Raw genomic sequence first — 23,598 nt, forward strand, 5'->3', positions numbered from 1 at the left:
CTGGTTAACATAATTGTGACCTCATGATATTTGGTTTAATGACCACTCCTAGTTCTGGAGGCCAAGTGCAAGTGGCTCTGGCATCCCTGAAATGACCGGCTTTCTGAATGGGACACATGTACATCATATCTTCAACTTCCGGACAATGATCGTCAAGTTCCTGTCCTGCGTGGCAGCCATTGGCTGTGGGATGCCAGTCGGCCCCGAGGGTCCCATGATCCATTTAGGGTGAGGGATATTTAACTGCCCCGCAGTTATAAATGCAGCATTCATAGTGAATGAGTATGGTTTTACGCCGCTTTTAACAATATTCCAGCAATATCACGGCGGAAAGACCGGAAATTGGCTTCACACATTGTACCGTATCCATGTGGGGAATCGAACCCGGGTCTTCGGCGTGACGAGCCAACGCTTTAACCTCTGGGCTACCTCACTGTCCCGCAGCATTCATAGATATCATTAGTCAGAGACCTAGTCGGCTATCTATTAGACATTACAGAATGTTCTTTTCAAATTTTGTATGGTGAACTTAGTCAAATATTTTTCAAAGCGAGGTCTGGAATGGAAGCCGCCAGTTTGAAACTGGTGCTCGAGAATGCTGCTTCCTGATTGGCCAATGTCGACTTCTTGGTGGTCATTGGTCGATCAAAGTGCGAGAAAGGTCGTCCTGGCGTGAGCTTCAGGGGGTGTTGCCAAAAATAGGTCACGTGATGGAATGAGAATCAAGTTTATTCTATAGATTTGTAACCTGTTTTAGAATTAGCTTTTAAAAAATATAATCGTCCCTCCCTGTCGGCGTTCTTTGTTTTAAAAGGGCCATGAGAAACAAGACTATGTTTTAACTTGCTTTATAGTGTACAGAGGGCTGGTCCAGGAGAAACAAGTCTATGTTTTAACTTGCTTTATACTGTACAGAGGGCTGGTCCAGGAGAAACAAGACTATGTTTTAACTTGCTTTATACTGTACAGAGGGCTGGTCCAGGAGAAACAAGACTATGTTTTAACTTGCTTTATACTGTACAGAGGGCTGGTCCAGGAGAAACAAGTCTATGTTTTAACTTGCTTTATACTGTACAGAGGGCTGGTCCAGGAGAAACAAGACTATGTTTTAACTTGCTTTATACTGTACAGAGGGCTGGTCCAGGAGAAACAAGACTATGTTTTAACTTGCTTTATACTGTACAGAGGGCTGGTCCAGGAGAAACAAGATTATGTTTTAACTTGCTTTATACTGTACAGAGGGCTGGTCCAGGAGAAACAAGACTATGTTTTAACTTGCTTTATACTGTACAGAGGGCTGGTCCAGGAGAAACAAGACTATGTTTTAACTTGCTTTATACTGTACAGAGGGCTGGTCCAGGAGAAACAAGACTATGTTTTAACTTGCTTTATACTGTACAGAGGGCTGGTCCAGGAGAAACAAGACTATGTTTTAACTTGCTTTATACTGTACAGAGGGCTGGTCCAGGAGAAACAAGGTTATGTTTTAACTTGCTTTATACTGTACAGAGGGCTGGTCGGAGCTGGATTGAGCCAGGCGAGGTCAGAGACCTTCAAATTCAACGCCCCGTTCTTCAAGAGGTTCCGAAACTCCGAAGACAGGTCAGAAGAATGAGTGTGGTACTCTCTAAGTGACGACTTTGGCCTGAAGGCATTGAAATGTGTCTGGTACTAAATACATGCATTGCCAGGCCTATGTTTGACTATATTCAGCCATAAATAGTTTGAACATTAGAGTCAGTGTCCCGTCTCATTAAAATCAGATCTTAATTTTGCTACCGCTAAACAAAGATCTTGGGACATCCCATTACAGGTAACGTCAAAACGACCAACTTTGAAATGACTAGCTGACAAGATGTCGACATTGGCCAGTTCAGAGAGCAGCTTTCTCGAGCTTGACGGCACTAGTTTAACTGGCGACTTCCATTCGAGACTACTCTTTGAAAACGTTTTGACAAAGATCTCGATTCATTGAAAACTGAACAAAAGAAAAATCTGGGATGTCTGATAGGTTGTATGATTGGTTAAAATGTGTATCCTACTGAAGCGAGAGACGATTTTGACGGAATCAGTCGAACAGCCCGTAACTGCCATTCGGAACACCCCATTTCAAACTTTGCATGATTAGAAAACACATTCCGACTGTCAGTTTCCTATCTGGTAGGCGACGCCCGATTGGTCGGATGAAAGGACTTTCTCTTGTGATCCGTAATGGGATGTCCTCATATCGTTGTTAAGCGGTAGCGAGACCAAGATAGTTTCCCAGTATCCGCATAGTGACATATTTTCCCGGGAACATAGTGTGACGCGCTGCTTCAGGGCAACACTCATATAGACTTGTTCCAGTCTGTCTCTGCACTGCATCATCTTTATCATGCGTACTGACACACTCTTTTTGCGCTCGTATTGGTGAATCTGTTATATATCTGGTAATACATGACCTTGCATGGGATTTGTTCTTCTTTGTTGTATAAAGAAAAAATATGAGCTGCTAAACCTTCTGTTCCCCATATCATTACTGCCTTCGTGTTCTAATTGCGTGGATCGATGCTCAAGATGTCAATCACTGGATTGTCTGGTCCAGGCTCGATCATTTACAGACCGCCGTCATATAGCTGGAATACAGCTGATTGCGGCGTTAAACAAACAAACAAACAAACAAAATCTTTACTGCCAGGAAAAAGAAGTATACGACTGAAACTTGGATTCGACCGGAAAATTACAAACTCTATCATAACGCTACTAGGTTGAAAACAGTCGCCGAAACATAGCAAACTTAAGGTCCAAAATACAACTATGATACCGTTTCAAATACATCACCGTCGAATAACACTTTCTTGTTTGTTTCATTTTAAGGCACCATCGGATCATTTTTGTGCCAGCACCATACCCATACTCGTTGATTTAACCAAATAATAAACTCTTATGATCCGCATAAGTTTTGGCTTCGTGACATACAAAGCTGGCACGCCATGATATAATGGAAGCACTTGTCAAAGCGTCGTTAAAACCAACTCGCTCACGTATTCCTGTGACAAATTATTTGAAGAAGCGTCTGTAAAATACCAGCGTTCGAGAAGATGGCCTTCAACAATAATGTTGTTGACTGGAACATGTTAACCGAAATTCACACACAATACACTATTGACCAAAGGGTATAATATTTACAGGAGAAACTTCGTATCCGCTGGAGTGGCCGCGGGGGTGTCGTCAGCGTTCGGTGCTCCAGTCGGGGGGCTGCTGTTCGCGATGGAGGAGGTGGCGTCGTTCTGGACCACGGCCCTGTCCTGGCAGATCTTCTTCTGTTGTATGATCTCCACCTTCACCACCGACCTCTTCAACTCCGCCTTCGAGGGATTCAGCTACACCGGCAGCTTTGGCGAGTTCAAGCTGGAGAGATACATTCTGTTCAACGTGAGTAGCATGCAAGATTAAATAGCCGCTGAGTTTGTTGGGGCTCTAGTGACAAGCATGGTATCAATAACCTAAGAACAGGATTCACTATGCTGTACTATATCTAATAGGTAGAGAGAGCAATACAAATATGAGGAAGGCATCATTTGATGTATACCATTGTCCAATCTCTTCAATGCTATAAACCCAGCTTCAAATGTCTTTGGACCCGTGAAGATCCAGGTAAGAACAGGTCTTCAGCAACCCATGCTCGCTGTAAAAGGCGACTATGCTTGTTGTAAGAGACGACTAACGGGATCAGGTGGTCAGGCTCGCTGACTTGGCTGATGCATGTCATCGTTTCCCAATTGCTTGGATCGATGCTTTTGATGTCGTCACTGGATTGTCTGGTCCAGGCTCGATTTTGTACAGACGGCCGTCATAAAGCTGGAATATTGCTGAGTGCGGCGTTAAACAACAAACAACCATACACCCCTATCCCATATCCGTCTTTTAAAGAAAGCTTGACCAAATCACCAAATTATTGTGATTCTTTTTTGTTGATAACGCTACTGTACATACTGTAAATCGTGAAATTAATGCGTCCCCAAATGAATGCGACCGCTGACCCCTAGTCAATAATGCGACTCAGTATAAATGCGACACCCCCCTCCTCACTTACTTACTTATATTGGAGATTTTACGTGCGCTTTCCGACTGCAGCGTATTTCGCACAGGGCCCCCCTCCTCTTACTTACTTTGGAGATTTAACGTGCGCTTTCCGACTGATGCGTATTTCGCACACGGGCCCGGCCAGGCCATTTAATGTGTTTCCGAAAGGGGCGAAAGTGGTGTATGCAAGCCATAGGGGGCTTTAGGGGTTGCTTATATAGAATTTGGGAATTTTGAGATTTGGAATAGATGCCGATGCATCAGTGTATTTATATCTAAAGAAAATGTCCTCTTACAGGAGAATCCTCACCCTCATCCAACCTTACATTAATCCAAAAACACACAAAATAGTACCGCTCATTAGCACTGAGTAGAGTACTTCCGCTAAAACAATACATGCGCGCTGGCTCATGTCGGCCTTTGACGCAGTCGCAAAGAACAATGACACCGTGTTACGTGGGTGGCGTCTGTCTGGACTTGCATGTGTGAAACAGTGATGACTAAGTGTGTAGAACTCTTGTCTTGACCCCAGAAGTGACAATTCACAGGAGGTAATCAGTGTTTAAATGGCACTGTTTATATACTAAGACTTGTTACAAGTGCTGCCCAATAAACAGTGATGTGGAATACATAGTTGTTTGTTTTCAGCGGATGTCTGAGATGGTATTTCTGCTATCCAAAATGTCTTATAGTTATAGTGTCAATATTCACGGCAGAACTAATGGGCATGGCCTCAGCCCTCCATAATCAAGAATCCAAAAACACAAAAAAAATCCTAATACTTACCGACTCCCAAAGTGGACTGCAAGCCCTCCAAAACAAAAATACCAAAACCGACCTAAATTAATAAATCAAATACTTAAAAGTTCCAACGACCTAACTAAGGCAGGCAAACAAATAACCTTCTTGTGGATACCGCCCACGTAGGAATATACGGTAATGAAAACGCCGATAAAGCAGCTAAAATATCCCTCAAAATCCCAGAAATAAGCTTAAACTTACCCATCTCAAAATCAGAAATTAAAAGCGTAAACAAGCAAAAAATCATAAAAAAATGGCATAACCTATATCTAAACTCAAATAGCCAAATCAAAAAAGTGCTCAGCAAACCACTAACTAAACCAAAAATTCTCCATCCATCAAAAAAAATCGACAGGGTAATCACTAAACTCCAAACAGGACACACCAACCTAAATAACCACCTAAAAAAAAAAAAAAACACACTACAGGTAACTGCCCACACTGCAAACAACCAGAAACCCCAGAACACGCACTCATCCACTGCACACACTACCTAACACATCGAACCGCATTACAAACCACCCTCAATCTAAACAAGGCTCTCACTCTAGAAGCAATACTAAACCCACAAAATAAACTAGAAAACTTCAAGGCCTTAGCCGTATTCTTAATAAAAACGGAACTAATAAAACGCATCTAAAAACACAATAACCTACCAAATCAAAATCACATAAACAAACAAACATCCACCATACCCAGCTCCGTTAGTTCTCCTCCCCAACCCCATCGGCATCTATTCCAAATCTCAAAATTCCCAAATTATATATAAGCAACCCCTAAACCCCCCTCTTGGGTTGCACAGACCACTTTCGCCCCTTTCGGAAACACATTAAATGGCCTGGCCGGGCCCGTGTGCGAAATACGCATCAGTCGGAAAGCGCACGTTAAATCTCCAGAGTAAGTAAGTAGTTGATATAAATGCGTTGTTTAATAGTGCGAGCAAAGACCACTCGCATTTAATTTCAAGATTTACAGTACGTAAAGATTTTAAATATTTAACACTATGTTACACAATATGAGCGTGGAATGTGCGAATATGTTTTAACAGATTGATAAGAGTGTTAACATAAACATCCTGATGTTCATCCCCACCGTCGTGATCGGCGTCATCGGCGGCGTCACGGGCGCCCTCTTCACCATCATCAACCTCAAGCTCACCCGCGTCCGGAAGCGACTTCTGTCTTGGATCAGCAGAAATTGGGCGCAGAAGGCTTTCAGGCTAGGGGAACCTGCCCTGATAATGGTAAACTAAAATACAGACATAATCAGTAGTAGTGCCAAATCATATGACCGCCTCCATGGTCTAGGTGTAGAGCGTCCGCCCGGAGAGCGGGAGGTCCGGGGTTCGATCCCCGGCCGCGTCATACAAAAAGACGTTAAAAGATGGTACTTGTTGTTACCCTGTCTGGCGCTCGGCATTAAGGGGCTAAAACAAGGACTGGTCGGCTCGGAGTCAGTATACTGTGTCTGAGTGGGGTATTCATGTTAAACTGCGGCATGATATTTCAGTGAGCAAGCACTAAAATTGGCATCAGTCCGGACTTGTACAAGCACAAACACACACAAGTACATGTTGTCGCTATATAAGGGCAATAATCTTGGACGCGACGTTAAACCCCATTTCAACACACCTCACCATATCAAATCGGCTCAGACTCAGTTTTTCAAGGAGAGGCTATCTGAACGACCACTGCATCGAGTTATGTGCAGTGTGTTGAGAAGATCAGCAAGCCTGCGGAGTCCTTCGATGAAGTCGGCTGTCCTGAAAAGTGAAACAAAAGGCTTTCTCAGGACCAGTCACTTACCACACGAAACCTTCAATGTGTGATTTTGCATCAAAATTTGAATATTAAATGTAGATTATGTAATGAATTTAATGAGACTGTCCAACACATTGTCAGTGGATGCCCAGCTTTGGCACAAACACAGTATCTTAAACGACATGATGGTGTAGCTCACTTATTACCGTCTTCGCCTAGCTTGTTGTTATGACACAGAGGTCCACCCATGGTACGCTACAGAATATGACGTCATAGAAAATTATAAATACAAAATTCTTTGGAATAGGCCCGTTTACAGCCTCAGAAGTATCCAGACCAAGAAACTTGAACTTGTCCTTTTTCATAAATCCAATTAAATCATATATATTATTGATTTTTCTGTCCCTTTTAACACTAATGTGATTGACAAGATTGAGGAAAAACATGCCAAATATGCAGATCTCGCTTTCGAAATGTCATGCTTGCATCCCAAGTACCAAGTTGTCCGACTCCCCATTGTTCTCGGTGCCTTAGGTTTGGTACCTCCCAATCTGTCGACTAATATTGGGAGAGTGCCGGGTTTGCTACCAGGAATACAGCCATTCTGACAATCTGGGTACTGCAGAAGGCTGCATTGTTGGGGAGTCTTCACATTCTCCGAAAAGTTCTTGGTGGGTTCAACTAGGCAGCGCTTCCTCGGGCTGGGCTGCGTGTAGAGGGGAAAAGGGCCCCGAGCTGATGAGCCTAACCAGCCTGACTGTGCCAGGATCACCCAAACCCTCTTTGCTGCATTTTTTAATTTTAATCTAATAATAAAAATAATAATAATGGTAATAATAATGATAATAATAATTTTATTTTGATCTGTGTATAATGATAATATTAATAATAATTAGGAGATAAACATACTGTGTTTTCAATGTAGAGCTAGGTTACCTGTAGATTTAACCCCGCTAAATTGAATTTGGAACCGAACGCGCAGCGTGAGGTTTCAAATGTTAAATTTAGCGCGGTTAAATCTACAGGTAACCTAGCTCTACATTGAAAACACAGTATGTTTATCTCCATTCTACCATGACTAAATAAAACGCGAACTCTTTGGTGTTAGCAAATATACTGAGTAAAGCGGCATGGGTTGAGTTCTTTGTTTTGAGGGGGTTATCGATCTGAATTACGGAATCACCCAACAAAATATGGCGCTGTATATACTCAAGCAGTTTGTTTACACTGTAATACTTCACTCGAACATATGACAGGTATTGAAAGCATATAAGCACGGCAACTTGGTAAGCTAACGTGAGGTGGGCATCCCTAAAGAAAACAAAGCAAGCTTTGCAAGGCTTTCGCTCTACATCGCGCATCACCATTATGACGTCATATCGCTCATTGTGACGCTAAAGATATGACGTCACAGTCGTATATAGAAAAGCGCCAAAATTTCAAGCTCTCTGTTGTCTCCAAAACGTAAATACATTCCCCTTGTAGATTTCTGTCGTGTTTTTCTGCACGAAATGTATTGCCACACATCCTTTGAATATTGTAGTAACCGCATCTGTGCATTTTGTAACCTGTAATTGTAGATATAGTGATTTAAATATGCCTACCGACAATGACTGAAAATAGTATTATTCTATGAATATTAGCTTCCGCGGTGATGCGGCCGTCAAACCAGCTGTTTCAATCAGAGGGGGTTTATTGTGATTTAATAGCCTCTGATTGACCAATCAGAATCGAGTAAATTCGAAATTCATGGTAGAATTAGTTTCATTACATGTGTGTTTCTTTCACAACCAAATAAGGATTAACAAAACACCAAGTGTTCTGTAATGGGTGATACAAAATCGATGATAATGTACCCTTGTTTCAGACTCGATGTCGCTGATGTACTGACACCGGTGATACAGTTGTTGTATTAACCATCATTTAACATATTCTGCTCTTCTACCTCTGTAACCATTTCAGGTGATAGTTACCACTGTGGTGGTATTTCTGCCCTCGGCGTTCGCGTGTTCGCACTACAAGTGTATGCAAGCGGAGACTGGTCCCATCGTGTAAGACTACCTGCTACTATATTTGTTTCATTGTAACATTAAACAAAAGGATTTTCGATAGTTTTACCGGTATCCGCGACCATTTAGGAATTATAACTCGTTATTTCGGTGTTTATAAATAATGATTCTGTCAAACGATTTTTACTGAACAAAAAAAAGGGTTAGGGAACATTAATATTTGAGGGAGGAACATTAATATTTGGGGGGTATTTTTTATTGAAATTGTGTGCTCAGTTTTCACTATAAAAAATGTCCCCAAAAGTTTTCATGATCCCTAACTATTTTGTTTAGTATTTATCGTCTAAAATGAAATATAGAGATAACACAACAATAAACCCAAAGTGGTTTCGCTAAAGAGATATGATCTGATATTATTAAATTCCAAATTTAAAATCTAACGCTTTATCGTGTTGTTTCAAATGAAATTCTACCCTGACAAGATCTTTTACAAAGAAAAGTTGGAATGTGTGATTCGTTACGACCATTTCTTTACAATGAATCTCATCAGTGTGCGTGCATGTGGACTGTCGGTTTGTCTGTTTGAAGTGGCGAGTGTGTGAGTTGGGTTTAACGCCGCTTTTAACAGTATTCCAGTTATATCGCGGCGTATCAGCCTAATGTGGGAGGAAAGCCCGAAGTGGTGCTGGTCTCAGACGTTTACCACTTCGGTGAAACCCACGAGCACGGGTATGGTGCTGACAAACCTAGAAACATAATCGGGGCGAACCGGGATTCGAACCCACAATCATAGGTTTCTGGCGTGCCCAAGGGACGCAACTCTGCACAGCGAATCGCGGCGCCTTAGACGACTGAGCCACCCGTGCCCCCAAGTGGCGAAAGAGAAAGTGATTAAATATACATGTACATTGATGAAGATAATCTCGCAATATCCATTATTGGAACTAGATATCCTCTGCTTATCCATTCAGAACCGGGAAATGCCCTGAAACAAAATAACGTCAGTAGAGACATGAAGATTATAGAACCAAGAAGTGTTGTTTTGAGCCGCAATATTCTAACAATATCACGGCGGGGGACACCAGAAATGGTCTTCACGGATTTTGCGCATGTGGGGAATCGAACCTGGGTCTTCGGTGTGACGAGCGAACGCTTTAACCACTAGGCCAAGCTGTAGTGTAGATCCTGCAACCATTGTGTAGTGTTTGTTTCGTTTCTTGTTTAACGCCGCCCTCAGCAATTTTCCAGCAATATGACGGCGGTCTGTAAACAATCGTGTCTGGACCAGACAATCCAGTAATTGACATCATGATCATCGATCCACGCAATTGGGATACGATGACATGGATCAACCAAGTCAGCGATCCTTGACCACCCGATCCCGTGAGTCGCCTTTTACAAGCGACAAGCATAGTCGCCTTTAACGGCAAGCATGGGTTGCTGAAGACCTATTTTATCACCAGATCTTCACGGGTCATCGTGGAGTGATCTACTTGAGCCACACATTATTGATATGATTTGGCATTTCTCGCTATATATTTAATCGTTTTCGATGATCAATATTTGGGGAGATTGTTATAATGTTTCAGAATAGACTGCTTCAACGATACCCGCAGCGCATTGCACGTTGAGCCGGCCGTCCTGACCTACACGTGTGACAAAGGTCACAGCTGGAAGATCAGCCAGACCACGTGGTACACAAATGGAACCTACAATGAATGTTAGTGGACAAAGACTAATTCAATAATCAAATTGTAACTTTCAAAACACACGTTCCAGCACATATTACCAGTGTCTACATTTAAAGAATACAGATGGTGGGGATGTGGGAAGTTCGCAGTTGGCGAAAATACAAGTTGTGTATATATCAAAAGTTGAACATGTATTTATTATTTTTCCGTACGTGTCACAATTCCGCGCTGCCCTTATTCATCTGATTCTTTATTCTTCAGGGGGCACGGGTGGCTCAGTCGTCTAAGGCGCCGCGATTCGCTGTGCAGAGTTGCGTCCCTTGGGCACGCCAGAAACCTATGATTGTGGGTTCGAATCCCGGTTCGCCCCAATTATGTTTCTTGGTTTGTCAGCACCATACCCGTGCTCGTGGATTTCACCGAAGTGGTAAACGTCTAAAACCTGCATCACTTCGGGCTTTCCTCCCACATTAAGCTGACACGCCGCGATATTACTGGAATACTGTTAAAAGCGGCGTTAAACCCAACTCACTCACTCACTCACTTTATTCTTCAGATAAATGTTCCTCTTTATAAAACAGCCTCGTGTTCAACTCTGGCTAATAAGAGTAGTAAGAGTCAGATTGACATGAATCATAAACTTCGTGTAATTTGCCTAGTCCCCCTGTAAATGTTTAGTAAGACAGGCCAAAGCTGTGTTCAATTCTTCCACATGTCTGAAATATGTGTGAAGGTCATTCGTTGTAGCCCGTACGTGATATTGCTGGTATACTGTGCGGCGTAAACCACACTGGGTAATATTTTCAGTGGCCTCCTTGTTGTTTGGTACTCTGGAGACAGCCGTGAAGCATCTGTTTTCTCGCGGGACCCACGTCCAGTTCGGCTACGCAACGCTGTTCACAGCCTTCCCCTACTTCTTCCTGGCCGTGTGCTGGTCCTCCGGCACCTCCGTGTCCTGTGGCATGCTGGTCCCCATGTTGTAAGTAGCTGGTCCCCATGTTGTAAGTAGCTGGTCCCCATGTTGTAAGTAGCTGGTCCCCATGTTGTAAGTAGCTGGTCCCCGTGTTGTAAGTAGCTGGTCCCTATGTTGTAAGTAGCTGGTCCCTATGTTGTAAGTAGCTGTTCCTCCGGCACCTCTGTATCCTGTGGCATGCTGGTCCCCATGTTGTAAGTAGCTGGTCCCCATGTTGTAAGTAGCTGGTCCCCATGTTGTAAGTAGCTGGTCACCATGTTGTAAGTAGCTGGTCCCTATGTTGTAAGTAGCTGGTCCCCATGTTGTAAGTAGCTGGTCCCTATGTTGTAAGTAGCTGGTCCCCATGTTGTAAGTAGCTGGTCCCCCTGTTGTAAGTAGCTGGTCCCCATGTTGTAAGTAGCTGGTCCCCATGTTGTAAGTAGCTGGTCCCCATGTTGTAAGTAGCTGGTCCCCATGTTGTAAGTAGCTGGTCCCTATGTTGTAAGTAGCTGGTCCCTATGTTGTAAGTAGCTGGTCCCCATGTTGTAAGTAGCTGGTCCCCATGTTGTAAGTAGCTGGTCCCTATGTTGTAAGTAGCTGGTCCCTATGTTGTAAGTAGCTGGTCCCCATGTTGTAAGTAGCTGGTCCCCATGTTGTAAGTAGCTGGTCACCATGTTGTAAGTAGCTGGTCCCTATGTTGTAAGTAGCTGGTCCTCCAGCACCTCCGTGTCCTGTGGCATGCTGGTCCCCATGTTGTAAGTAGCTGGTCACCATGTTGTAAGTAGCTGGTCCCCATGTTGTAAGTAGCTGGTCCTCCGGCACCTCCATGTCCTGTGGCATGCTGGTCCCCATGTTAAAAGTAGCTGGTCCTCATGTTGTAAGTAGCTGGTCCCCATGTTGTAAGTAGTTGGTCCTCCGGCACCTCCGGGTCCTGTGGCATACTAGTCCCTATGTTGTAAATAGCTTGTCCCCATGTTGCAAATAACTGGTTCTCTTGTAAGTAGCTTGTCCCCATGTTGTAAGTAACTGGTCCCCGTGTTGTAAGTAACTGGTCCTCATGATGTTAGTAGCTGGTCCCCATGTTGTAAGAAGCTGGTCCTCCGTCACCGTGCTATGTGGCTTGCTGGACCCTATTTTGTAAGTAGACGGTTCCCGTGTTCCAAGTAGCTGGTCCCCTTGTAAATAGTTGGTCCTCTGCAGTAAATAGTTGATCCTCTGCTGTAAATAGCTGGTCCCTATGTTGTAAGTAGCTGGTCCCTATGTTATAAGTAGCTGGTCCCTATGTTGTAAGTAGCTGGTCCCTATGTTGTAAGTAGCCGGTCCCTATGTTGTAAGTAGCTGGTCCCTATGTTATAAGTAGCTGGTCCCTATGTTATAAGTAGCTGGTCCCCATGTTGTAAGTAGCTGGTCCCTATGTTGTAAGTAGCTGGTGCCTATGTTGTAAGTAGCTGGCCCCTATGTTATAAGTACAGTAGCTGGTCCCTATGTTATAAGTAGCTGGTCCCCATGTTGTAAGTAGCTGGTCCCTATGTTGTAAGTAGCTGGTGCCTATGTTGTAAGTAGCTGGCCCCTATGTTATAAGTAGCTGGTCCCTATGTTGTAAGTAGCTGGTCCCTATGTTATAAGTAGCTGGTCCCTATGTTGTAAGTAGCTGGTCCCTATGTTGTAAGTAGCTGGTCCCTATGTTGTAAGTAGCTGGTCCCTATGTTATAAGTAGCTGGTCCCTATGTTGTAAGTAGCTGGTCCCTATGTTGTAAGTAGCTGGTCCCTATGTTATAAGTAGCTGGTCCCTATGTTGTAAGTAGCTGGTCCCTATGTTGTAAGTAGCTGGTCCCTATGTTATAAGTAGCTGGTCCCTATGTTGTAAGTAGCTGGTCCCTATGTTATAAGTAGCTGGCCCCTATGTTGTAAGTAGCTGGTCCCTATGTTATAAGTAGCTGGTCCCTATGTTGTAAGTAGCTGGCCCCTATGTTATAAGTAGCTGGTCCCTATGTTATAAGTAGCTGGTCCCTATGTTGTAAGTAGCTGGTCCCTATGTTGTAAGTAGCTGGTCCCTATGTTATAAGTAGCTGGTCCCTATGTTGTAAGTAGCTGGTCCCTATGTTGTAAGTAGCTGGTCCCTATGTTGTAAGTAGCTGGTCCCTATGTTGTAAGTAGCTGGTCCCTATGTTATAAGTAGCTGGTCCCCATGTTGTAAGTAGCTGGTCCCTATGTTGTAAGTAGCTGGTCCCTATGTTGTAAGTAGCTGGTCCCTATGTTATAAGTAGCTGGTCCCTATGTTGTAAGTAGCTGGTCCCTATGTTGTAAGTAGCTGGTACTCCTATATCTCCTTGTCCCGTGGTATGCTGCTAAATCGTGATGTATTTGCAGGTTAATCGGCTCCCTGTATGGCCGCATTGTCGGCATGATTCTGGTGTCCATGTTTGGAGTCCACACCGAGACGAGCGGCTACTGGTCGTGGATGGACCCCGGGGCCTTCGCTCTCATCGGGGCGGCCTCCTTCTTTGGGGGCGTGTCCAGACTTACCCTGGCTGTCACTGTCATCATGGTGAGTGTCCAGTGTTAGGTCAAAATAAGTGAGTATGGTGTTACGCCGCTTTTAGCAATATTCCAGCAATATCACAGCGGGAGACACCACAAATGGGCTTCACACATTGTACCCATGTGGGGAATCGAACCCGGGTCTTCGGAGTCACGAACGAACGCTTTAACCACTAGGCTTCCCCACCGCTCCAGGTCAAAATGAACATACATGGTAATGAATCGTGGTGTCATATACCACATGTGCAGGATTAAACGGACATGTATAAGTAATATCATGCTGTCGCTAAGGAAACGTTAGCATGAAGAATAGTTACCTTATGAAAGATACCACTAAAGTAATAAACAGTTACAGCTACCGCTGTGACCACTAACTACAAAACCGCTTCCGTGGTCTAGTGGTAGAGCGTCCGCCCGGAGAGCGGAAGGTCCGGGGTTCGATCCCCGACCGCGTCATATCAAAAGATGTTAAAAGATGGTACCCTGTCTGGCGCTCGGCATTAAGGGGCTAAAACAAGGACTGGTCGGCTCGGAGTCAGTATACTGTGTCTGAGTGGGGTATTCATGTTAAACTGCGGCATAGTATCTCTGTGAGCTAGCACTATAAATCGGCATCAGTCCGGACTAGTACAAGCAGCCACACAAACACACACACACACGTAAATGCACGTCGCTATATAAGTGCAATAATCTTGGACGCGACGTTAAACCCCATTTCAGCTCACTTCACTTCATCTCACCTCACCCCACTAACTGCAAATAGATTTAAAGAAACAGCTACCGCCAGAATACGGTTACCTTTGAAAGAAAGTTATCATTGATGAGCAGTTACCTGTGAAGTTATCGTTAAAGAATAAACTGCCATGCAGAAAATACTTCCTTGTTTGATGGTGGCTAAAAATGAAACAAACATGAAATGTTATTTGATGGTGAGGTACATTTGTAATTGATACGGGTATCATAGCTGTGTTTTGGACCTTCGGTTTGCAGTGTTGCGGCGAGTGTTTTCAGCCAAGTAACGTTTTTATGTTTGTTGTGGTTTGGTCAAATTTAATTTTCAAGTGCATACAATAAACTACGGTTATAACGAACACGCTTATAACGAACTGACGGTTATAACGAACTTACTTTTTTGGTCCCGACTATTATGTAGTTTGCTGTATATATGCTTATAACGAACTACGGTTATAACGAACTAAAATGTGTAGTCCCTTTGAGTTCGTTATAACCGTAGTTTACTGTACTTTCTTACCCCGGGAGTTTACTGGTACTATTGGAGCACAATAACCGTTAAAATACAACTGTAAAAAAGCGCGACAAAACCCTTTTCCATCATCATACAAAACCTCTGCCTATTGTGTGATTCCGACTATATCATAAGCATGTGTTCATGACCCACTGTCAAACAGTGATGGCACCACGTGTTCGCGAAAAAGTGAGCGAATCCTGCCCCACCGGTGGCATCCGTCACAAACACATGCGAAGGCAAGTCAATTGTGCACCTGAAAAAAAGCAGGGTACAGTTGTACGGTTTTCCTCTATGATGGGTTTGTGTTTTCAGATGGAGCTGACGAACGATGTGCAGGTTCTACTCCCGGTGATGGTGGCGGTGATGGTGTCCAAGTGGATGGGGGACTACTTCACTCATCCCATCTTCCACGCACAGCTGGAGCTAAAGTGCATCCCATTCCTTGACACAGAGCCAAAAATAATGAACAATAGAAAACTGCGAGTATTTCTATGTCGTTTTCTCACCATTGCCATCATCGAAATGCATCAAACTGTGTACCCGCGTGTCGTCCCAGATGGTCTGCGGCAATATGCTTGTCGTAAGAGGCAACTAGTCAGATCAGGCGGTTAGGCTCACTGACTTGATTGATGCATGTCATCGTATCCCAATTGCACAGATCGATGCTTATGATGTCAATCACCGGACTGTCTGGCCCGGACTCGATTATTTACAGACCGCCGTCATATAGCTCGAATATTGCTGAGTGCGGCGTTATGCAACAAACAAACATACTATGGTCTAAAGAGAAAGATCAAGAGATATTCCCCTCGTGACTAACTTTAGGTTGTGTCATGTTTCCAGACTTCAGCTGGACCTGTTCTATGCCAAGGATATTATGTCAACGCCAGTTGTGAGAGTGCATCAAGTAGAGTCGGTTTCCGTAATAGCAGACCTGCTACTCACCACCACTCACGGGGGATACCCTGTGGTCAAGATGGGCAGGCACGGACAGGAGATCTTCTATGGCTTAATTACAAGGTCAAGGTGTTTTCAAATCGTTGTAGGCCCACTGCTAAGTAATATCTTCTTTGAAAGACCGTTTAACTTCTTAGAATCTTGAATGCGATATGGGGGGTACCCTGACTATGTGTTTGAGGGGCACAGATGAATCAGTGTTCTAAGGATCCGCAACTTGTTGTGCAGGGTTGCATCCCTTATCTGTCAGGATCCGCTGATTTCTGGGTCTGAATACCACATTATGATCCTTGGTTTGTCAGCGGAAAACATCTGCATGGGCTTTCCTCACAGATTAAGGTGACAGGCTGCGACAAATGGCATATTGCTCAACGCGGCGTAAACGCACTGGACCCGTGAAGATCCGTGTTAGAATAGGTCTCCACCAACCATGCTTGTCGTGAGAGGCGACTAACGGGATCGGGTGGTCAGGCTCGCTGACTTAGTCGATGCATGTCATCTTATCCCATTTGCGTGGATCGATGCTCATAATGTCAATCACAGGCTAGTCTTGTCTAGACTCGGATTATTTACAGACCGCCATCATATAGCTCGAATATCACTGAGTGTGGCGTTAAACAAATTACCAAATTATTGTGATTCTTATTGGTTGATGACACTATCAGATATGTAGACATTTTAAAAATTCAACACTATGTTTAACACTACGAACGTGGAATATGCGGATATTTTTTAACAGATTGATAAGAGTGTTAACATAAACATCCTGATGTTCATTCCCACCGTCGTGATCAGCGTCATCGGCGGCCTCGATTATTTACAGACCGCGGTCATATAGATGGTATATTATTGAGTGCGGCGTTAAACAACAAACAAACAAACAAAACAAACTGTATGTGTTTGGCAGGCTGGAGCTGATCGTGCTGCTGATGCATGACGAGATGTTCCAGGGAAATGATGAAGCTGAGCCACACGAAGAGGTCAAACTTGTAAACTATGAAAAGGTGAGACCGTGCCATTACTGATCAGTATTCGTATTTGAGAAAACAGTACCCATTGTCAATGCAGGCGGTGGGGTAGCCTAGTGGTTAGAGAGTTAGCTCGTCATGCCGACGGACTTGGTTCGACTGCCAAATAAAAATACAACACGAATCTCTCTGCTACAGAAGTTGCTATCTGTACTATGTACACCCATAACACTGGTTATAACTGTTTACAAATAAACAAGTTGGAAGAATGATTTTGGATTATAAATAGAATCGGGGCGGTCGGGTAGCCTAGTGGTTAAAGCGTTCGCTCGTCACGACGAAGACCCGGGTTCGATTCCCGACATGGGTACAATGTGTGAAGCCCATTGCTGGTGTCCCTGGACGTGATATTGCTGGAATATTGCTAAAAAGGCGTAAAACCATACTCACTCACTCACTCACTCACTCACTCACACACTCACTCAGACACTATCTCACCTTTGTGTCTTTTGACATAAAATATATCAAAGCTTTAAACTATTATCGAGTCGTGTGAGATTCTGTATAGATGCAGTGTCTATTCTTGGTGTTCCCAGGGGCGGTCGGGTAGCCTTGTGGTTAAAGCGTTCGCTCGTCACGCCGAAGACCCGGGCTCGATTCCCGACATGGGTACAATGTGTGAAGCCCATTTCTGGTGTCCCCCGCTGTGATGTTGCTGGAATATTGCTAAAAGCGGCGTAAAACAATACTTACTCACTCTTGGTGTTCCCAGCTGATGCTCGAGAAGTTGTCCAACCCTGAAGTGACCTTCGACACCCTACAGATGTACATAAACGAAGAGGACTACAAGCAGCGCTACATCAACCTGGTAACGACCACTGCATTCGGCGACAGTGCACCTTTCGACTTACAGATCGACCAACCCGAGTCAAAAAACACAATCAGAAATAAAAAGAATTTAAATTTATTTCAACATGCCCAACCACTTCATCGTTGACTGATTAGAAACATATATAGTGGAAACTGTAAAATATAATCACACAAAATCAAAGTATTTGTTAAGTTAATTAAAATAATTGATAATTAGTCTAAGATACCCATAAACAGTATTCCAACATTTTTTTTAATTTTTAGAAATTTTAAATAAAATTATATATAGAGTGCTGACAAAGCGCTAGTATAGATCATGTTGTATATAATATCGCTAACTTAAAAAGTTTTCAATTGAAAATCAAACATAAAGAGAAATAACTGGGATGTAAAGTTTTTGTGTACGGTGGCCCATAAGGGACATGGAGTCTGTTTTTCAATATTTTTATATTTCACTTACTGTTATTGTAACCTTTTGCAAATTAACACGATTTGTCATACAAATATGTGATAAGTCATGTCTAAAGTAGATATTGAGTCGCTGAAAAGTGAAGCGAAGATGTCTAAAATGAAAATGAAAATGTCAAAAACAGAAAGGTCAAAAACTAAAATGAAAATGTCAAAAACAAAACCGAAAATGTCAAAAACTAAAATGAAAATACAGAAAAGTATTTCGACCGCGGTGGAAATACTTTTCTGTATTTTCATTTCAGTTTTTTGACATTTTCGCTTCACATTTCAGCGATTCAGTAACTACTTGAAAGTACATTTTCCATGTTTTCGGTTGTTTGTATACATGATTTATCACATATTTGTATGACAAATCGTGTTTATTTGCAAAAGGATACGATAATAGTAAGTGAAATATCAAAATATTGAAAAACAGACTCCATGTCCCTTATGGGCCTAGTTTATTAGTATTTCTGTTTCAACCGACTCATTTGCCAACTGATTGTCAAATATCCACAAAATTAATGAGCGTGGCCCTGCAACATCTAGATTACAAAACCATTGATCATAAAACTATATCTATGTTTGTCATGCGTGTTGTATATTACTGCTTGAAAGGGGGACACGGGTGGCCCAGTCGTCTAAGGCGCCGCGATTCGCTTTGCAGAGTTGCGTCCCTTGGGCACGCCAGAAACCTATGATTGTGGGTTCGAATCCAGGTTCGCCCCGATTATGTTTCTAGGTTTGTCAGCACCATACCGGGCTCGTGGATTTCACCGAAGTGGTAAACGTCTGAGACCTGCATCATTTCGGGCTTTCCTCCCACATTAAGCTGACACGCCGCGATATAACTGGAATACTGTTGAGTGGCGTTAAACCCAACTCACTCACTCACACTTCCTGAAACCCAACACCTTTCCCTGATCATTTGTCTTTATAAGTTTTACGAATGCTAAACCACTAATTCCAGACAATTATGTAAATATTGAACGACAAGGCCAGAGAATAACCAGTCTCGATTATCTGCCGAAACATTCCATTGGGCGAAAATAGGCAAAATAGTGGTGAAAGATAAGTAAATGGAGCCCTGAATATCAGTTGTGACACCGGGTGTTCGCGAAAGTAAAAACCTTTTTCTGCTGACAGAGTCCGTACATCAACCAGTCAGCCTTCACAGTGCCGGAGAAGTTCTCCCTTCACCGTACATACATCGTACTGCGCACACTCGGCATGCGCCACCTGGTGGTGACAGACGACGAGAACAGGGTGGTTGGCTTCATCACACGCAAGGACTTGATGGGTTTCAGTATTGAGGAGAAATTGAACTCAGTGATGGAGAATGAGATTGAAACGCAGCACAGGCGAGAAACACTTTGTAGTGAATCGTCTGTACCCTCTTGATATTTGTATTACTTTATTTTAACTGATATTTCTCCTCTGGGTATGGGAAAACACCATCTCCAGGCAATGATGCATGTGCGCAATGAAACCTCGTTGATCCATACAGTAGCGTTGAAATCATCCGGCTTAACAAGTTTTCGGATTGCCTAGTCATGGGTACTGGGTTATGTCACCTTGTATGCGTGCAAGCGCTTCCCGCAGGAATAGTCCGGGTTGTTTCCAGATTAACGGTGTCCAGATTAGCGAGGTTTCACTGTATATGTAAACACAACGTATCCGTATTTTGATTCAGACGATTTCATTGGAATAACACTGTCCGGATTAACGGGGTGTTATTTTAGCAGTGTTCGGGCCGACTGTAGCAGGTTTTAAGATAGTGAATTGTTAATTATTTTGAGGAACCCACAAAACATCGGGCCCGATTTTGAATGGTACTTTTTAATATTTTAAAAAGAATGTATAGCACTTTTATTACATCATGATTCAACGTTTTTACAACACTGCACACTACCACGTGGACAGGCGTTTTAGGGGATGTTTTATTTCCATGTTAAAAGTAAGTATTAAAAAAAGTAAAAAGTAAATTTATTAATTGAGATTAAGAACAGTTTGGTTGCAATAAGTGACTTGATATACTTCAGTAATTTGTAGCGAAATTACAAATATTTTCCGAAAAAAATAAAATGACAGTCATTTCCAGTTACATTGCATCTGTATATAATACGTTTATATCTATAACGAACTGCAAACCTTCTGATCAATGGCGCATTCATTGATCTTTATTTACACTCGGTGTCCGGGACGCCAACATCGGCATTACAGGGTGAAATTAATAAGAGTTACCTCCCTTTGTCCGATGCTGTACAAGCTCCTTCCCAGGGCCTAACACCTTACCCTCACGGTATCATCGAGATGGGATAGAGAGCTCCGAGAACGGGCTATCGCTGTGAGGAGCTTGGATGTTGGATTCACAAAACTATAATTAAAAAAACATACGAACAGAGAAACCGAGGTAAATGTTTGTATGTTCACGACATAATACCGAAGTATAACAACACGCACCTGCTTTATCGAAGTCAATCCAGTTGTCTTACTCTGTGACACTGTATATAGGCTGAAGGTCTTAAGTTCAATAAATAAATTTTGGCTTGACATCGAATGGTTTTTATTCTTACGATAGCCCTGTTAATTTTCTTGTCTTAGAAGGGTGACGAGTAGTTCAGTGTACCTTGTCCTACATGTAAGTCCCGCTACCTCTCCTACCAGGGCCCACTTGCAAAAAGCGATCTTAGCGCTAAGATGAACGTCACTCCCATACTTTAACATAGGCTTAAAAAACTTATGTAAAGTAATGGAATCTATGGCTAAAAACAGACTACAACATTACCTAACTCCAAATAACATCATAAACCCAGACCAAAGCGGTTTCACTCCTGGCCGCTCAACCTTAGATAACCTCGCCCGATTAGAGCAGGACATTAAGACAGGACAACTCAACAAACAATATACTACAGGCATCTTCTTAGACTTTTCCAAAGCTTTCGACATGGTATGGCACGACGGGCTAATACAAAAACTACAAAAAATAGGACTCAAAGGTCAAATAATAAACTACATCCAGGACTTCCTAAACAATCGTAAAATAACCGTGGGTATAGACCAAACGCTATCGGACAAATGTCCCCTAGAAAATGGCACTCCCCAGGGCAGTATCCTCAGCCCCACACTCTTCAATATAATGATAAATGATCTATTCGAGGGCCTATCCCCTAAAATAAACACATAAAAGTTTGCGGATGATAGAGCCCTCTGGATCCAATTTAAAAGCATTAAAATGGCCCCAAATCTACTTACAAAATCTCTAAACAAAATACAACAATGGGCTGACAAATGGGGCTTCTCCCTTAACCCGGAAAAAACAACAGGAATAGTATTTAAACACAAAAACATGAAGCCCGCCTACCCAAACCTCCAGCTAAACAACAAACCAATCCAATTCCTAAAACAAACCAAATTCTTAGGACTAATTTTCGATGAACATCTCTCCTGGGACGGTCACTTAAACAACCTAATAACCAAATGTAGCAAAGATCTAAATACGCTAAGATGCCTAACTGGCTCAAACTGGGGGGCCTCCAAAAACACCCTCCTCTCACTCTATATATCACTAATCAGATCTAAACTAGACTACGGCTGTGCCATATACGACACCCTAAACAAATCCCTCAGCAAAAAAGTAGACTCAATCCAATATCAGGCTCTAAAACTTATAACACGAACTCAACATGGCACCTTCTACACTTCACTCCAGGCCTTAACAGGAGAAATGCCACTAAATCTACGTAGGGAAAAATTAACCCTAAATTTCTGGGCCGCGTCTCAATCAAACCCCCTAATCCAAAACCTAATAAACAAAAATATCAGCCAAAAAAACCAAGCCCTAGCTCGAAAACACCCTCTACTTACTCCAATATCCCAAAGAATAATCAATTACGTAAATGAACACCAAATAAACAATCTTAAACAAAACTGTAAACAAACAAATATCTTTACCTCAAAACTTAAAACACCCAAAATAGATATAACTGGAACTAGCACAATAATTAAACAAACCGACCCAAACATAGCTAAAACCACCATACTAGCATACATACACGAAAATTCGCCAAATTGGTGTCACATTTACACAGACGGATCATCAGATCCGATCTCAAAACACACAGGTTTCGGCGTCCACATCACACAACCAACTAAAGCCACACAATCCTATCGACTCCCAAACAATCAAACCATATTCACGGTCGAACTAATGGGCATGGCATCAGCCCTTCATAATCACCAATCTAAAAAACACCAAAAAATCTTAATACTTACCGACTCGCTCAGTGGACTGCAAGCCCTCCAACATAAAAACACCAAAAACCGCCCTAAACTAATAAATCAAATACTAAAAAGCTCAAACGACTTAACTAATGATCATTTGGATCCCCTCCAACGTAGGAATATACGGCAATGAAAACGCCGATAAAGCAGCTAAACTATCCTTTAAAATCCCAGAAATTAAAAGTGTCAACAAGCAAAAAATCACCAAAAAATGGCATAAGTTATATCTAAACTCAAATAGCCAAATCAAAAAAGTTCTCAAAAAAACCTAACCAAAGTAAGTAAGTAAGTAAGTAAGTAAGTAAGTAAGTAAGTAAGTAAGTAAGTAAGTAAGTAAGTAAGTAAGTAAGTAAGTAAGTAAGGGGGTGTCGCATTCATATTGAGTCGCATTATTGACTAGGGGGCCAGCGGTCGCATTCTTTAAGAGACGCATTAATTTCACGATTTACAATAACTGTAGTGTAAATCATTTAAACCTGAAAGCTGTATTTCTCACCCTGTATATATTAATTTTCTCTCAAATATACAACAAATACGCTTCTAAATGCTCCAGTCCTTACAATGTAAATGTGTTTGTGCTTGAGGCATTCCCCTAAGCACTGTAACATGAGATATGCTTAAACAGTCTTTCATGACTGTATGTATTTTAGTATACAGCTACACCAATTTTCGATGATTTTCGATTCTCCCGAATTAACATTTGCCGGATAAATGACTCGTGGGTACTTAGTATTCTCCCTAAGATAATAGATAGAAACAGGAATTGGTCGGAAAGTGCGTTGTCCGGACTTTCCGGGTTTCTCTGTAGGCACTCTGGTTCTATATATTTTGCCTTTGCATGTGTTTGTGACGGGTGTCACCGATGTTCACCGATGTTCCCTAATTCGCGAACACCTTCATCACTATTTGATAGTGAGTCAAAAACACATTCTTATGATATAGTCGGAATCGTACAATGGACAAAAAAATCCTTATGATTGTGGTACTGGTTTTTGTTGCTT

At 42.5% G+C, this 23,598-nt stretch overlaps 1 protein-coding gene across 1 annotated transcript in view; it reads left to right on the plus strand.

Moving 5' to 3' along the window:
- The window catches only part of LOC139452077 (chloride channel protein C-like), a 30,090-nt gene extending 9,267 nt beyond the window's left edge, over positions 1 to 20,823 (plus strand). Inside the window, exons 6-18 of the mRNA XM_071233393.1 lie at positions 53 to 228; positions 1,510 to 1,602; positions 3,171 to 3,414; positions 5,915 to 6,109; positions 8,589 to 8,677; positions 10,225 to 10,355; positions 11,134 to 11,305; positions 13,649 to 13,826; positions 15,381 to 15,547; positions 15,912 to 16,088; positions 16,933 to 17,029; positions 17,766 to 17,861; positions 19,460 to 20,823. Of these exons, the coding sequence (XP_071089494.1) occupies positions 53 to 228; positions 1,510 to 1,602; positions 3,171 to 3,414; positions 5,915 to 6,109; positions 8,589 to 8,677; positions 10,225 to 10,355; positions 11,134 to 11,305; positions 13,649 to 13,826; positions 15,381 to 15,547; positions 15,912 to 16,088; positions 16,933 to 17,029; positions 17,766 to 17,861; positions 19,460 to 19,714 (2,070 nt within the window). The 3' untranslated portion in view covers positions 19,715 to 20,823. The remainder of the gene's footprint in view (positions 1 to 52; positions 229 to 1,509; positions 1,603 to 3,170; positions 3,415 to 5,914; positions 6,110 to 8,588; positions 8,678 to 10,224; positions 10,356 to 11,133; positions 11,306 to 13,648; positions 13,827 to 15,380; positions 15,548 to 15,911; positions 16,089 to 16,932; positions 17,030 to 17,765; positions 17,862 to 19,459) is intronic.
- Positions 20,824 to 23,598: the final 2,775 nt, after the last annotated feature.

This window comes from Haliotis cracherodii, unplaced genomic scaffold (genome assembly GCF_022045235.1).
Source record: "Haliotis cracherodii isolate W230 unplaced genomic scaffold, xgHalCrac1.p SCAF_10, whole genome shotgun sequence".
Classification (NCBI taxonomy): Eukaryota; Metazoa; Mollusca; class Gastropoda; order Lepetellida; family Haliotidae; genus Haliotis; species Haliotis cracherodii.